General features: G+C 41.2%; 1 protein-coding gene across 5 annotated transcripts in view; it reads right to left on the bottom strand.

Moving 5' to 3' along the window:
• The window catches only part of LOC133387735 (lanosterol synthase-like), a 68,314-nt gene that overhangs the window by 8,195 nt on the left and 42,679 nt on the right, over positions 1-17,440 (bottom strand). For all 5 annotated transcript variants that reach the window (XM_061633133.1, XM_061633132.1, XM_061633134.1 and 2 more), the window contains 10 exons: positions 15,896-16,031; positions 14,897-15,005; positions 10,951-11,069; positions 10,570-10,667; positions 8,768-8,795; positions 5,792-5,845; positions 4,514-4,585; positions 3,430-3,480; positions 2,096-2,245; positions 694-790 (listed from right to left, as the gene is read on the bottom strand). In XM_061633133.1, the coding sequence (XP_061489117.1) occupies positions 694-790; positions 2,096-2,245; positions 3,430-3,480; positions 4,514-4,585; positions 5,792-5,845; positions 8,768-8,795; positions 10,570-10,667; positions 10,951-11,069; positions 14,897-15,005; positions 15,896-16,031 (914 nt within the window). The remainder of the gene's footprint in view (positions 1-693; positions 791-2,095; positions 2,246-3,429; positions 3,481-4,513; positions 4,586-5,791; positions 5,846-8,767; positions 8,796-10,569; positions 10,668-10,950; positions 11,070-14,896; positions 15,006-15,895; positions 16,032-17,440) is intronic.

Here is a 17,440-nt window from a genome sequence, read left to right as displayed (position 1 = left end):
TGCACTCTTGGCTCCCCACTGTCATCAGGAGGGATGCTGTGGCATTGTGGGCCAGCTGCAGTTTCCAGGCTACCTTCAAGGCCAGACCCAATCTGCAAATATCTGTAATGGAGCACAGGACTCACACTGGGGACTCTGGCAGCACAGCCCTGGTGCCTTGCTCCCATCACTACTGCTCTTCGCTGCACTGCTGTGCCACTGATGTAATGGCCAGAGAGGACAGTGCAGCTCATCAGCGCAGTCAGACCATGTGTAACTTGAGGAGCCAATAGGTTCCTAGCTGGCTTTGTGTAACTGTTGCTGTAATCTCGGTTCATCAGTCTGAGCAACTAAGCTTCAGTAGCCACACAGACTGCCTCACCATGTCCACAATTTGATCCTATCTTCTTGTATCACGCCATCTGCCCCTAGCCCCTCTGAACTTTGCCTACCTACCTCAGAACCCAATCATCAGCTTTGCTTTAGCCCATGTTGCCTATCAGCATTGACAGTATCTCCCCCCAAGAGGGGACTCCTGAATAATATTAAAATTTGCCAATGCCATATCCTCAAAACAAACTGCCTTCAAACACATGGCTTCAATCTGGCCTCAGTCCCCAAAACTATGCAGTAGGCTTTGCCTGTGAAGATGACCAGAAATTCACACAAGATTCCCTAATGCAGTTGTTCTGATAGCAAGACTCTTCTTTTTACCATATGACTCTGAGGAGTTCATTATCTCCGGTAGCCAGCTACCCCGCCTGGTTTCATAAGAAGAAAAACCACCATTGGAATTCCTCATGTTCAGCATCTACAAAAAAATAAAATGGGATTGGTGCGGAGAGAGACGGAGTTTCAGAATGGACATGATGTGACTTGCTCTACACTCATAGGCACATGCCGATCCCTCCTGTCCTGCCCCACAAGCCACTCCTGTGTGGTAAATTAAAAAGCCCCAAACATTACAACCTTTCCTTATAGAGGAGTTGCTCTGGTCCCTTGATAATTTTAGTTGCTCTTTTCTATCCAAGGCAACAACAGTCTTTGATACTCTTAGAATAAGTCACATGACCATTTCCCATTCTTTTAAATATATATATATATATTATTTTAAACTCTGGACAGGATTCTGCTGTTTGCAAATAGTCTGCGGACTTTGCCACAAGCACCAAATACAATTCAACTGCCACTCTACCCAGTTACAATGGCGTATAAAATTTAGAGCCTGTGCTCTTGACAAACCAATCTCTTTGCTTCAAATGGAGTTAAACAAAACAAAAAAATGCCCCTCCACACATATGTAGCCATATCAATTGGCTCTCTGTCACCATAATAAGCCAACGGAGATCTTGGTGGATGGCAAGACTGTTGTCTTGATAGACCCTAGAAAGTCTCCTTGCTCTTTGCTACTAAAATCATGAGGATTTCAGGGCAGAATCTGTTTATCTGACTATTTCTATCAAACATTATTTATCTCCAGATCCACCAACTTTCTTGGAGTAAGATCCCATAAAACCAATATTCTCAGCAGCTTTATTACTGAATGCTATGACTTTAGGATACCCTCAGAAGCTTCCTCAAGTAAAAGGCAACATGATAGAAGTGTATAAAACTATGCATGGCATGGAGAGAGTGGATACAGAAAAGTTTTTCTCCCTCTCTCATAGCACTAGAACTTGTGGATATCCAATGAAGCTGAATGTCAGAAGATTCAGGACAGACAAAAGAAAGCAGCTCTTCACATAGCGCATAGTTAAACTGTGGAATTCACTCGTATAAGGGGCAGTGATGGCCACCAATTTGGTTGGCTTTAAAAGAGGATTAGACAAATTCAGAGGAAGAGGCTATCAATGGCTATTAACCATTATATCTATGCTCTGCCTTCATAGTCAGAAGCAGTATGCTTCCAAATACCAGTTGCTGGAAACTGCAGGAAGGGAGAGTGCTCTTTGCTCTCAGGTCCTGTTGCAGGCTTCCCATGGACATCTGGTTTGCCACTGTGAGAACAGGATGCTGGACCAGAAGAGCCACTGGCCTGATCCACAGGCTTTCCCTGTGTTCTTATGCTCCTCAAGCCTGCTCTCCATTTCCTCTTCTTGGTGTTTCGCAATCTTACCACATTGACAGCATCAAAGAGGCGCTGAGGTGCCACATGATCTTCTATGAAGGGGCATTTTTCCTCCAGCAGCATCAGTACCCTCATTGCCTCAGCAGTACAGTCACTGACTATCCAATCATTCTCTCGATAGCTGAAGGGGAATCCGCCCTGGAGATTAAGATTGTGTAAAAGACATTAAGAATATATAAAAGACTACTTTTCCTACCAATGGAGAGAGAAAGAGGCTATCCTATATTAGACCTAATTAATTATAGATCATTACAAACTGAAGCATATACTTTCCCACACACACCTTTTTTTACCATACTCTGTGCCAGCCTTTCCCAACCTTTGGGTCCCCAGATGTTATTGGATTACAATTCTCATCATTTCTGACCATGCTGATTGGTGCTCCTGTGAGATGTTGGATGTTGTAGTCCAACATCATCTGCAGAACCAAAGGTTGGAGAAGGTTGCTCTATGCCCATGAAATTTCTTGGACCTTTAGATAGTATTCTATATCATTTATGATAGTATAATATGATGCATTAATTCTTAACGTTTTTATTAGTATCAGGAAGATTGAATATGTAAATTGGTGTGACTTTACCTCACATTAGGGTAACAAAATCAACAAAGTAACACCATCAACAATGAGTCTAATGCATTGATTGAAACAGAAAAGTGAGTAACTTCAAACACCCTCCACAAAGGAATAGAAGAGTTTATCTCAGTAACGACAACAGAACTTCTATTTTCTGTTTGGGGATATGCCCCAGGAACAACAACAATAATAAAAGATATAAGAAAAAAATATTCTCTCCTCCCAAGAAGAGGCCAAGTAAGGAACCACAAGGAGATCGATTTATATTTCTTCTCCAGGTGTACGGATACAATTGGTAAAAATTAAGGAACGAACTGAAGAGTGGTTTTTTTTTTCATTCCAGTTACATGAACAGAGAAAGAAATCCCACAAATTATAACCACACTAGATTTCCCCAACAACTTTATTCTGACTTCCATCTCTAATGTATCTGGTTACCAACTGGCTTTTCAGAAAGGGCACTTTCTAACAACAAGAATGATATTCAGTACTAATCCTACTCTGGGTAGACCCATTGAATTTAATATACATGACTAACTTAGGTTTATTAGTTTCAATGGGTCTGATTAATCTCAGTTTCAATTTTGAGTAGGCCAGCTGAATACAACCCTAAGACTCCATTTATTGCACAATATGGGAAACTATTAAATCTAAAACATTTAGCCCTCTCATTCCTATCATTTATTTCTCAGAATTAACTCTTGTAAATTCCCTGTTTGCTAGCTATGTCTTGTGATTCTCAATGTACCTTGTTCATCTGCCGATAATATCTCTGGTAGTTGGGTGGATTATCTACAATCTGAAGAAGAGATTAGATTTGTTGAGGGAAATTGCAGTAGATATACAAGGTTTTACACAGAATTTAAGCCACTCTATAGAACTAAATTGACACTAATGATCACATGGCTTCAAATTAGAAACCTATAATTCTAGAGTCCCCCTCACATGTTACTTACTTGAATAGCTCTTCACTAGGGGTGGGCAAGAAATTCGATTCAGTTTCCATTTCATGCCAAATCTATCAAATTCGCACTTTCCGAAACAATATGAGAACCGAAACACAGCCATCCTTCAAAATTCACACTTAATTGAATTTTGCAATGCAGTTCACCAACAAAACAATGTTTACAAAAAGACATATGTTAGGGGAAAGTGTGCATAAAAATGAATATGAGTGAAAATAACACCCAAAATGCATATATGATGAGAGATCGCTTGCAAAAATATGCATGTAAGTCAGAACCGCCTACAAAAATATGTTTCTTAGGTGAAATTCACACTAAAAAGCTAGAGAATTTTCATGATAATTTTTTTATTGAAAAGAATTTGCAGACAGTTGCAGAAATGTGGAGAACTGAATTTAAGATTGGGAAAACGAGAAACGGAGACAACCAAAATGGACAGATCTTTCCATCCCTAGTCTTCACGCAATCAAGAAGCAGCTGAGTCACATTGTGGCTCACACAGCTTCTTCCAGTCCCAACATCCACATCTTAGGCTTCAACCTATGCAGATGCTCATGCCTATTTAAAGAGAAGTTTCTGTGAATGGGTTTTACTTATGCAGACATCCAAGTCTAAATGCATGGACATCAGAGGCAAGGCCAGGGGAAGCTGCACAACCTTGGAAGCTGCCCTTGATCATCTAGATCAAGCAGTGGATCACTGCCCGTGTTCATCTAGTATCTCCTTCGCATGAATAACACATGAAGGTAGCTCTTATTTCTTTGCAAAAAGAAACCAATATTTCCCTCATGATTCTTTCACTGAGACAGCAGTCTTTTAAAACTAGCACTGATACCTCATGTATGTTATTCCAGCTCAGCTCCTCACCTGAGAGGCTTTCAAGTATACGTGGGCTTTTTTCAGACAGGATTCATAGTCAGGATTGTTCTGAACCCCAGCCTAGAAAAAAGAAAGATGTTATGGTTCAGCAGTACTGACTCAAGAATGTCACCGAGAGAATCATCAGAGTGAATCAGAGCAACTTACACAAAAGCAGTACTTTGGACAGCTACACAAATTCTTCACTAATAATTTTAGTGTGGCAAACAGGGCCAGAGCCTTCTCTACAGTAGCTCCCATTTAATGGAACATCATCCCCAGTAACATTTGTATTTCACTAACACTACTGTCTTTTAGGGTGCTATGTTGTTGTTCTCCCATGAACTTGTTAGATAATTAATTTTGTTGCTTTCATTGTTGCTGTTTCCTGCTAATGCTGTTCAATTGATAGATAAGATTTATTTTGATACTGCATAGATTTTGTTTTGTTTTAATGGTTGTAATGGTGTTTATGCATGTTTAACAGAAAGGAGGGATGTTATTATAAATAAATAAAATATTCTCACTCCTTTAAAGAAAGATTTTAGCAGCATGGCTATTAACACAGTAAATGGTGTGAATCACGTCACCGCATTTGATCTGTCTCCTCCAGAACGTATCTTTTCTCAGTAAGACTGCTTTCTGTCAAGTTTGATAGCAAAACGTATAAGACTCCAATCTCTGTTGGATTCAAATTAGACCACTATTATATAGCACTGTGTACTGCCCACCAATATAGAAGACAGAGAGAATGGCAGGGGCCAGAGTATCACTCATTTCTGCATTAGTACACCCAGTCTTAACTTCTCTCCTCCTCCAACTTCATAGCAGTCTAGCTGAGATGAAAGGGAATCACCAGACATGCAAACAAGGGGAAGAAGCATCTTCTTGCTTTGGAGCTTCAGTCTCAGATTCCATCAGTGATCAGTTTCCAAGCCTAGCCAAGCTGAGAGAACAGGGGCATGAGGGACTCAGCAGAGGGAGCAAGGAGCACCTGTCTTGTGCACTCTGTCTCCCAAAACCAGAAACTGACAAGAATCCCATCTGGAGTCTTGCTATAGAGATAAAGATGAAATTAAAATACTACAAATGAATATGTGTAGATTATTGGATTTCCGGTTACAAGAGAAGGTGTCTTTTCCGTTTAGCCGTATGTGTGTGCTTTGGTTGAATCACGCACACACCATCTACATGCCAATTTATTCTTCTAAATTATATGTGTAAATAGACCAGGGGACTTATCATGGAGAAAACAAAATGAGAAGAGATGACAATAGAAAAAGATACCTCCAAGAAACCTTGAACAGTGAATGATGCGTCCCAGGTCTGCGATCCCATGACCTGATTGATATAAGGAAAACCAGGCTTTTATCAGCTGGAGCAGAGGTGTAGCCCCTCACAGTTCTAGCTGTCTGAGTTGCATTTGAATTTCCAGGTGGCCCCTTTGATTTATTAGTGACTAAGGGTCTCACCTCCACCTCCGGCTCCCTTTCATCCTCCCATTCCATCAGACTTCTCATCAGAGTCCCACATATCTCCATCCCAGGTTTCTGGATCCCGCTCCCGGGATGTGATAAGGGCTCAAACTTTATGCGGGCTAGGTATGCACTGCCACGTCCTTGCCTGTTTTTCATGTTTCAGTTTAGCAAACCAAACAGCCATTACTGCAGCTCTCTTTTCAGCCTTCTCCCTCCTCCCCTGGGCAGCCTCCAATGCTCCCCTCAGGACAGTTGGCTGTTCCTTGAGTGCAGCAACCTCCTCATTTTGCTGTTGAACCCTTGGCTGAATGGCTTCCAAATTTCCCCATGTTGTGCGTAGAGCAGTAAGGACCCATCCTATTCCTGCCACTGCTTTCCACTCGCACTTCTCCCCCACTCCAAATGCCTGCAAACACAGCACTGGGGGTAGGGCCTCCATGCCCAGCCACCTCAGCCTCCCAATCAACAGGTGGGATCAACCTGTTTAACATTTGAGCCCCCAGAGCTCAGGCCACCCTGGCATCTGACTCTGGCCAATTTCTCACTCAATATCTCCCCCCCCCACTTGAGTGCTCATTGCCTCTGGAATCCCTTGAATTTTCTTGCCTGTTGGAAAAACACCCCAAAGAATCCTAGGAAGTGTAGTTTGTGAAGGGTGCCGAGAGTTGTTAGGAGACTCCTATTTCCCTGACAGGGCTCCAGTGGCCAGAGTGGTTTAACAGTCAGCCCCTCTTCTGGGGATTGTAGCTCTGTGAGGGGAATAGGGCATCTCCTATCAACTCTAAATATACTTCACAAACTACAGTTCCCAGGATTTTTTGGAGGAAGCCATGACTGTCTAAAGGAAAATAAAGATCTGGTGTGGCTGGAACAGCTTTGGTTTAAATGTGGGTGGGAGGCTACATGCGCCTGCTGTAGAATAAAAAGGTGGGGAAAACCCTGAAAAACAGTGATACTGGTCACAATGTTTTCCTCTGGCAAAGGAAGGGGATCCCAGGGCCCACCCACCCAATCTCCTCCCCTCCCTCACCCCTCCCCGTTCTTCTCTACCCCTACTCTTCCTGCCCTTCTCTCCCCCTTTCCCAGATCAGTTTCCTCTTTCCTAAGCATGACTGTACAGGAGTAAATCCCACTGAATTAATAAAGCATGCAAATGATCCAACCTGCCCTCTCCTCCTTCTCCCTCCTAACCCCTCCCTTCTGCCCCTTCCCACCCCCTTCCTTCACCCCTCCCTTCCCCTCCCCATCCCCTTCCTATCTCCTCCTCCCTCCCTCCCTCTCCTGCCCCCTCTTCCATGGTTAGTTTTGCCTATTCTAAGTGTGATTGCATGGGAGTAAATCCCATTGAACTCAATAAGCATGCAAATTATCAGACCTGCCTTTCCCCTCCCCTCTCTCCTTCCCCTCCCTTCCTCTCCTTCCCTTCTTCCTCCACTCCTCTCTTCCTTCTTTCTCCTCCCCTGCCCACTCCAGTCCTCCCTCCTTCTCCTCCTCATCCTCCAGGGTTAGTTTCACCTATACTAAGCATGATTGCAGGGGAGTAAATCCCATTGAACTCAATAAGCATGCAAATGATCAATCCATTCTCAGCAAACTTGCGCAGGATCCCATTTCTTAGCTCCTGGATTAAAAAGCAGAGAAATTCACTAACAGGCAAAAAGCCTTGCAGTTTAACAATGTAGCCAACAGATATTTCTATCAAACTTTTAAAAAGCAGGAAATTGGGCAGCTATAGTGAATGCACCAGGGGATACTGAGATACTGTACTGCCCTACAAATTTGTAAAAATGCAAACACAATGTATTTTACCTCCCACTGTTTTATCTTGTGCAAACTGAGACGCTCCTCATGTCCATTGGACACTATTCTGCAGCATAGGTACTATCATTATTCCACAATTGGTTTTGGAGGTTTTTTTAGTGTAAATTATGCAAAGTGTTGCTGTACTTCACATATTCACAGAAACAGAAGGAAAAGAAAAAGATTTACTATATCACTAAAATTGCAAAGTAAATCAAACATATTTAAAGTGACTATTTGAACTATATCAACTGTTGCTTCCTCCCTGCTAAAATAAGATCAGCGCAGCCCAAGTCTTGTTGCTGTTATTTGGGCTGATTGCAGGTATTGCCACCACTCACCAGAGGCTCAGAGGCACGTTACCAAATTCTTCCAAGCTACACAGCAAGTGGATTGGACTGTGAAAGACCAACCAAACTGTGTTTGCATTTTTACAAATTTGTGGGGCAGTACAATATATGAAAGAGGAGGTCAGGTCTCCGCTGTCCTGGTGCACCCACTATAGCTGCCCAATTTCCCTGCTTTTTAAAGTTTGATAGAAATATCTGTTGGGTGTAGGTGTGTTCTTAAACTGCAAGGCTTTTTTGCCTATTAGTGAACTGAATTATCTCTGTCATTTTGACGCCAATGTTTGCTGTGCTTTCTCTCTCTCTGCACTCATTATAATATATATCTCCAACTGCAAATAACTATGCATATGCATGGACATATTCATGAAAGCTTTTGCCCCAAGAAATGTGTACACCTTTTAAAAATATGCCACCTGAGCCTGTGCTGTTTTATAACTTACCTCCTAACCCTAATCTTGGGGCCAAGCTACACATTATGCAGGAGATCCATGACTGGATCTCCTGATCATTTGATTTTTACTTAAAAGCATCTGTTGCTGTCAGATAGCCAGGAGGCAACTGGGCTCTTTAGCCATCAAAACAATGCGGATTGAAGGCCATAGCAATTCCCAACTTCTGGGTCCACACTACTTTACCTTCATTAGCATACCATCTTGTCCAAGCCTGCATGGATATAAAAAGGAGAGATTATAGCAGATGCAAGACCATGTAGCTCCCTAACATCCTTACATAATGGGAGAGCAAGGTTTGACAATACTAGCATGTAGAGATGGAAATATCTGACAATTTCAGTTCTCTGATTCTCATTTTTCCAATCTTAAATTCAGTGATCCACATTTCTGTAGCAATTTGCAGTTTTTCTTCAATCTTCATTATTTATTTATTTATTGTATTTGTATACCGCCCCATAGCCGAAGCTCCAGCATTTTAGAACAAATTTCCCCTAATAAAAACATTTTTTGTAGGGAGTTTTGACTAATGTAGACATTTTTTGCAAGCCATTTCTTGTCATAACATATTTTTACTTGTTATATATTCATTTTATGCATACTTTCCCCTAATATATGCATTCTTGTAAACATTAGCTGGCAAAATGCATTGCAAAAATCAAATAAGTTCGAATTTTGAAGAATGGCTGGGTTTTGGTATTCATATTGTTTTGGAAAGTGTGAATTTCATAAATTTGGCTTGAAATGCAAACTGAATCAAAATTCTCTTCCACCCCACTACCATGAAGGAGTTTTAAGAAGAGTAACCTTGCTTTTGTGACCAGAAGACCCTTCTCCTCTCTCTCATTAGATGAGAAAGTGTCTTAATGGTGTTCATATTGTGCAGCTGAAGGGATTACTTAAAAAAAGGAGTCAAACAAATCTACATTTTCAAGACACTGTCTATTCTGGCAAAGCTGAAGGGAATGGAATATACACATTCTTATGCCTCAAGAACACTTCACGTGGGAGCATTTGGGATGCAGCAAGAGATATTTGCCATGAATCTGGCAGACAATGGGAAAGATTGGAACCCAACGTCACGAGTGAATAATGTGAAATGGTCCTTAGATGCTACTGCAAGATAATCCATGCAAAGTATAGACACAAGAGCTCAAGCATCAACAATTCCAACTGAAGATGTAAGAATATTAACGATCTCAAAGGAATCAATTCTTTCTGCAACCTGGGCGAGGGGGAAGAACCTTGCAGCTAGCAAGTCAAGCCCATAACTATATATCAGGCCAAGCTTGTGTTGCGTGTGTGCGTGTGTAGATCATACAGGGATGGAATCCAAGAGCCGTTTAGAACAGGAATAAGATAGGCCAGGCAAGTTTCTTGTAAGAGTCTTTACTAGGCAAAGACATTAGACACAGCTCTCTCCATTGACATTTCGTCCCCCACACTGAGTTCCTGCAAGTTTCCCACCTTATCACACTTCCAGTCAGCCACTGACCTTGAATGTCTGGCACTCTGTTCTCACAGCTTAACCCTTCTGCTTCATGTTTCTCTCTCTCTGCTAAAAAACCTTGTCTGTGAGTCTCACAGCCTGCGTCACTGACCAACAGCCCCCACCTGAGACTTACAGACTACAAAACTTCATGTTACAATTATTACATTTCTACAACATTAACTTTTCATTACATACATTATATGTGGAATATAACTAGCATTGTGCTATACTTTGTTGAATTATTGCCAGAAAGCTAATTAAATTTGTTTGTTATGTGTGGGATATTACTCTCTTTAACCCAAAAACTGAACATATCAGATTACAGATTTGGGCCTCCTGTGATTTTGGGGTAAATTCAGATTTAAGATTTCTCAATAATGATTTATCTGTCTATTTAGGATTGGTTCAGATAGATTCAAGATTACAAAATTGCACTTTTGCAAGACCATATTTAGGACTCTACAAAGCTGGGTTTGAATAAATTCGCCAACCTTACCAAAGGTAGTCATAGATTCTGGAGATATGCTCTTGAAGGGCTGGAGAATTGGCTCCGTCAACATACCAGCATATTATCACATGAAATGATTTACAGATCTACAGGACAAAGGAGAAAACTCTTACAGTTAGGAATTTCCCTCTACAAAACCCTCCATTCTTAACACACACATCTGCCATGGCTACGTCTCTGCCTGTCACCAGCCAAACACAGAAACTCCTTCAGTGGGTAGAGCAAGCAAACCTTAAGCAGAGCTCTCAGTTTGGAAATAAACTGGGATCTGAGGTAAAGCTTCCTAAGGAGAAAGAATACATGTTATGCTATCAAAAGGAATTAGTTCCAGGTACATTTATTTCTGAGCACTATTTGCAATGGACCTACCGGGCTAGAATTGGTGTAGTTTGAGAATATGTCATCAGCCTTGATTTGTTCTTGCATTTCTGCTATGGCTTTCTTTCTGAGACTGGTAAAATGGTATCTCTCATACCAATTGAATGTTGCTGCAGAAGGAATCAGAGAAACACTCTAGAAAAATAGCAATCACGTTAATGGTGTTCATTGTGTGTTTTAGGCTGCAATCCTATATGCAATTACCTGGAAGTAAGGCCCACTGAATTCAATGGAGCTTACCTCTGAACAAACATTTGGCTCAAAACAGAAGGAGAATTTTAGTCCCCACAATTTCAGAGGAAATTTTACAAAAGGAACAGGGGGGTGAATGAGGGTCTTACCACTGATGGTTGTCAGTGGTTGTGGTTATTTTGTTGTTGTTTTTTCTTTTACTATTTTAAAAGTGAGTTCTTTTCAGAGTTGCCAGCTGATTGCCATAATTTCCTTTTCCTTTTCCTCAGAATTCCAAAGACATAACATCATTCCAAGAAATTCAGGGGAAGTTGGGAAGAGCAGCTGCCATACACAAATTGTGCCCACCATGGTGGCTGCATTTTTACGACAAGCACCATTTTCCCCAGAATTTAGGACATTTTGGGTAGATGAAAATGGTGGCTGCCAGCCAGTGGCTGCCAAAAAAACACTGTTTAACTTTAAATACTTAAAGGGGAAAAAAAGGATATTTTAATACAATTAAAGAAAAAACCAAAGGGCCTTGCCTACCATCAGTTGTAATTCCCCACCTCCACAAATGTTTTACAGATCCCGTCCCCCAAATCTCCCTCCCCTCAAAAGCCCTGGGCTCCTGGGAGGAAGGGTGGGATAGAAATTTTATTATTCTTATTATTCACAACAACAACAACAAAGGGAGTGCCAAAATATTCTCCCTCCCCCACCTGAAACCCAAACTTCCCTCTTTTGGATCAGGAAATTGCATCTAGAGAGAGTGAAACAGTTTTAACTCACTGGAAAGACTGCCATTGCTGCTGGCTGCCACTAATTGTAAGCTTCCCATTTCCATGAACCTTTTGCAGATTTTACTTACACACAGACACAGAGAGAGTCAGCAAAATGCCGCTCCTCCAAATTTGCAATCTATGAGCAGAGCAGCAAATTGGGGTGGATTTTTTAATTAAGCACTATAAAACTGTTTCTCTGTCTTCCCACTAGTTCTCATATTTATTAAATGTATTTATTTATTAGATTTATATCCCACTCTTCCTCCCAGTAAGAGCCCAGGGCGGCAAACAAAAGCGGTAAAAACACTCTAAAACATCATAAAAACAGACTTTAAAACATATTACAAAACATCTTTAAAAACATATTTAAAAAACTACCTTTTAAAACATCTTTTTAAAAAAAGCTTTAAAAGCATCTTAAAAGCAATTCCAATATGTGATACATTCTACAGACTAATAAGCAGGGTTTCGAGAAACCATTCCACTGACCCACCCAAAAAATGAACTGGCATCCTGCATTTGACTGTGGAATGTGAATGACCAAGTTAAAGTTCAGCATAGTTTAAATTGGCTTGATTCAGCAAGCGCAAGGAGAACAGTGAACTACTGTACTGAAGGTGTTTAAAAGTAGCCTTTGAAACTGAAGTTGGTGAATCGTCTGAACTACTTTTTAGAAGAAAAAGAAAAATTGTTGAGTAATTGATTATTCCATGCTAAATAATTTTTCATTTAAAGTAGACATAACAAAATGTATTAATGAACTTGATGTTCCTGTACCCAGAATCTCAGGTGAGAAGAGAAGGGGATTCTGTCACTTTCTTCCTCCTGCCATTCTTCTTGCCCTTTGTTCCCAAGTGACAACTGGATGGCTATTCAGCCTTCCTGTGAAGACTTATGCATAATGGATTGTCTAATTGTTCTGGCCTGCTGACCTATGTACATGATATTTCCACCAAGAGGTGACTGAGCCCTTTTTTCAGCTGGTAACAGCGGTGATGAAAAATGAAGTCCCCTTCCTCTGCCATCCTCTGCCACCTGTTCTCCTAATACAAGCCACCAGCTGCAGTGTTTTCCTTATAGCTAGCTAAAAGCTTAGTCCAGCGGTCCCCAACCTTTTTGGACCAGCGGGCACATTTTGAATTTTGAGAAAATGCTGTGGGCACCAGTTACTAAATGGCTGGTGGGTGTGTGTCATAAAACAAATAACACAACATTACAGAGTACAGTTATTGCTGCTCCCCTCACCCTCACCCAGACAATTTTGGGATTGCCAAGGAAGCCAGCTGTGTCCTGCTGGTCCTGATTGTAGAGATCACGCAATACTGATTTCTCTTTCTCATGCACAATGCTTTTTTAACAATGTTAATATTTTGTTATTTAAATTTTTGTACACTGTATTCTTTTCTGATGTGTATTTTGTATTTGTGTTTATTTTTTGTGAGCCGCCTTGAGGGTCTTTTGGCCAAAAGGCGGCATAGAAATAAACCATAACATAACACACATTCAAGGTCAGAGGTGAAGAATTTTTAGGATACTGAGAAAAACATCTTAGGGCAAAACTAGACCTATGCTTAAGACATCAGGCCAGGACCTCTGAGAGGTAGGTGCAGGGGGTACTGATGTACTGGATGAATAGCCAGCAAGGCCCTGAGATTCTGAGTCTGTCTTTTTTTTTTAAAGTAAGTATCTAGCCCTCTTAGAAAGTTATGAAGCAAAATGTGCATACCCCTTTATTTTGGGGGCTCCATTGTACCTGCTAAGGGGGGCACCAATTTGCTTATCATGCAATTCATATGCAAATTTGTGTCCTCTTTTGTGAGTGGGTCAGAGGGCCGAATCTGCATACAGTGTACTGAGCCCAGAAAATCCTGTTGGCATCCTTGCGTCAGGCAGCTATATGTCTCGTTTTACTTCAGTTACAAGGGCAGGGGATCATGACGTACACTGTGAAGACAGTTTGCGCATGTGTGCATGTGGGGAATCTCCATTCTGATCTCAATGGGGAAGTGAAAAGATGGCTCCCCTTCCCATGCGCTGTCTTCACAGTGAGATTCAGAATTCCCTGCTCCTGTAATTAGTTAAAGAAAAACGAGATATATAGCTGCCTGCTATTTACTCAATCACACCTCTGTTTTGGCCCTCAGTCAAGGAACATTAATCATCATTGGTCAAGTCCTTGACTACCCATTAGTCTCACAGACAAAATCCTAGTGATGTTTACTATGAATGGCTCCAAAACAACAAAGCCCATAACACCATGGTCAGCAACAGCATGTGTATATGACATGGTTCAGGCCTCTTGCTCACAAAGCAAGGTTCTTATTTGTATTTGCTACAAACATTTATTCTGCGAGTTGATTGTTTTCTTCCTGCTAACTCATTGGGTGATAATAGGAAACTTGAAAATGTGTATGTTTCTGTGGATATATGCTATAACGCACACAACTGCAAAATAATGGAGTAACAGATAATTCAGTGTATTAAAGAAAACAGCAAAAGGGAGAAATTAACAGAGATTATGCTGAATATACTATAATATAGTAGTTCAGATAACAATGGACTAATAATCACACATTCTCTTAGTCACACTGATACAAAGTGCATACAAAAACTGGGGATAAATAACAGAATACTGTATGCAGAAGTAGAGATGACAGGATTCCGGTCAAGTCCTGTTTCATAGGATCTTCTTCATGTAAAATCCAACTTCTTAACTTAATCTCATTAACTCTGAAAACACATTCCCCGTAGGAGGGTGCTATACTACTGCTACCTTGGTTGTGTGTCTGTGGATATATGCTCATGTCAAAGGCATGCAAAACATCCATGTCTTCTTCCTAGACAATGCATTCTCTGATTAAAATTGTTTACAAATACCACCAGAAATCTCTTCCTGTCTATATCATCTAAACCCTCGGAAGCCTACATTGAAGGCCTGAACTCCTGAAATAAGATGAGCCATTTCCAACACCATTTACCATAAGCAGCATCCAGCATCCAGCTGTGTGGAGCTTGCAAATCGGTTTCGGCAACATTGTTCCTATGGGCTGGCCAATCAATGCTAGAGAAGTCCTCCACATAAATTTCCTAGATAGAAAGCATGAAGCGAAATGACTTTCATAGTAAATAAGGAGCATGATATGGGTATACTTGACAAATGTCATATCAGATGTTTTAAAAGGAGCAAATTCATGTTGGCATGGCAAAGTCTGTTCTGTACCCCCATAATGTAACGCTTTGTGCTAAGAAGAGAATCCACTGTAGGAAATTTAAGTTCTTCACTGATTGATTTTCAGTCGTTCTGAAGAGGGGAGCAGAAAATCCCTCTCACCACCCCAAAAGAAAGGGAGAAAGAAAAAGACATCAAACCAAGAGTGTGGGAGCAGCAATATTAGAGTTGTTTGTCAGCTTTTAGGAGAAGAGGCACAGGGCTAAAGGAGCGCTCTGTGGAGCTGGAAGTACTGACACGCTAAAAGAAATTAAAATAAAAGCATGGGTGGAGAAACTTGTGTGTCAGGATGATGCCATGGGCACCATCTCCACTCCAAATTATCCCACCCAAAGCTAATTTTCCTTAGAATTGGGATGGCCAACTAGTGTGTTCCTCCTATCCCCCCAAATCTTCCCACGGCATTTTGAGACATTGCTGCTCTGCGCTTGGCATAATGCTCCTCTTTTGCCCTAATATGGAAAATGGCATGTAAGGAAGGACCTAGTATTCCCCATGCAAAGACCATAGACATGATGAGGTGGAAAACAAGTGACCCTAGGGCCTTTGGCCTAATTTCATGTGACTCTCATCCAAATGAGGGTAGCAAGGTCAGGAAAAATGGGAAAGGGGGTGGAAGACAGACAGAGAGAAAGGGATGTCCTGTGGACTTTAAATACAATCAAGCAATCCCTCATGTATATACGAGTGAGTATGATAGTCCCACTTTGCTAGAGAAGGAGGGGATGTTTGGAGAATGTTGCCTTACCTGCCTTAGACTCTGGATCAATTCATCTTCTTCCACAGTCAGGCGGGTGGCATAGCAGTAGCACATCACAAGAGTGATATGGCGGGTGTGACACCAGAAAGTGGAGGGATGGCCTGGTATCCATGTAGAGAGGAGCCTGTTTCAGAAAGAGGGTAGAAATAGGTTCATGGAAGGCAATAGCAAGGATCTTGGACATAGGGGTACAACTGAGGGCTGGTTCATGCTCACATATATGGAGGGATGAGTCCATTTCACTTTCTCCTAGTTCCTCATTTTTCCAATCTTAATTTCACTCCACTTCCACAGCAGATTTTTTGTTTTTTTAACTCCTCATGAATTCATACACATTTTCACATAAGACATGTATTTTTATACTCATATATGTATTTTTGTATCTAAGATACACATTTTTGCAAGCAAAAATGCCTTCTATGGGGCCCACAAAAGGTCTCAGCAAATATCCCCCCAAAAATCCATGAAGCATGAAAGACTGTGCTCTTCCTGCATAATTCCTGTTTGCAGAGGCTCAGACTCTCCTAGGACTCATCTACAAGATGGTTTACTATGTTTTTGGTGCTACTCACATCTCCTTTTAATTTGCATCATTCACATTACGTTACTGGCAAACAGAAGCTATGACACAGTTTTCCCTCTGTAAAGCCATTCTAACCCAATCCACTGATAATACAAAAAGGGAAGAAAAAATATATTCACTATATTCCTAGTGCTTGCAGTTGCTTTCCTTTTTCTTTTAGGTGGGTGTGTCAATTGTTCCCCTCTCCATGCCCACTATATCTTCCTCTCTTCTTTCATTTCATTTTCTGTAAGCTGACAAGCAACTTCCAGCTGCTCTCCTCTGTGCTGCTTGCCTTATTATATGTTGCTGCAAACAACTTGTGTGCAAAAGCATAACTCTGCTCAAACAAAGATTTGTATTTCAGCTGTATTGTACCAGTGAAAATACAAATAATTGCACTTCTGATTTTTTTTAAAAAAAATGGAACCAGTTGCCAGGCAACCAAATGGAGTGGAAATGTTAAATTAGAGGGCATGGTCATTAGGAAACTGCATAATTGATCCTTCCCCTCAATGTGAAAGAAAACACCATGTTTGCAGCTGGCATTCAGCCCTTACTGTGGACAGTGCAAATAGAAAATAGAGGTAAAAACAGTGTCTTTAGTTTGAAGTAATGCTTCCAGGTGGATAAGCCACTAAATTGAACATGTCCATATCCTCCCATCCATTCTGAACAGAGAAGAGGTGTCAAGAGCTTTTCTCTGCGAGTGTGGTGGTGGTGACTGTAACTGATATAAGTGTGTTTTCCTCACTTATGGGACAACTGATGGGAGGAGAACTCACCGGAACCATTTTGTCCTGTCTCTTTTCTGTTCTTTTGGATATAGCAGCGATTTTGTATTATGCCACATCCATAGCAACCATTTTGTGTTGAGCTACACCCCCATGGCAGCTATATTGTGACTGGCACCCACAGCACTTCCTCAAAATTAGAAATGTGCCCACCAGAACGTGGAACATTACTTTTTA

This window comes from Rhineura floridana, chromosome 6 (assembly GCF_030035675.1).
Source record: "Rhineura floridana isolate rRhiFlo1 chromosome 6, rRhiFlo1.hap2, whole genome shotgun sequence".
Taxonomy (NCBI): Eukaryota; Metazoa; Chordata; class Lepidosauria; order Squamata; family Rhineuridae; genus Rhineura; species Rhineura floridana.
This window is presented reverse-complemented; position numbering and strand designations above follow the sequence as displayed.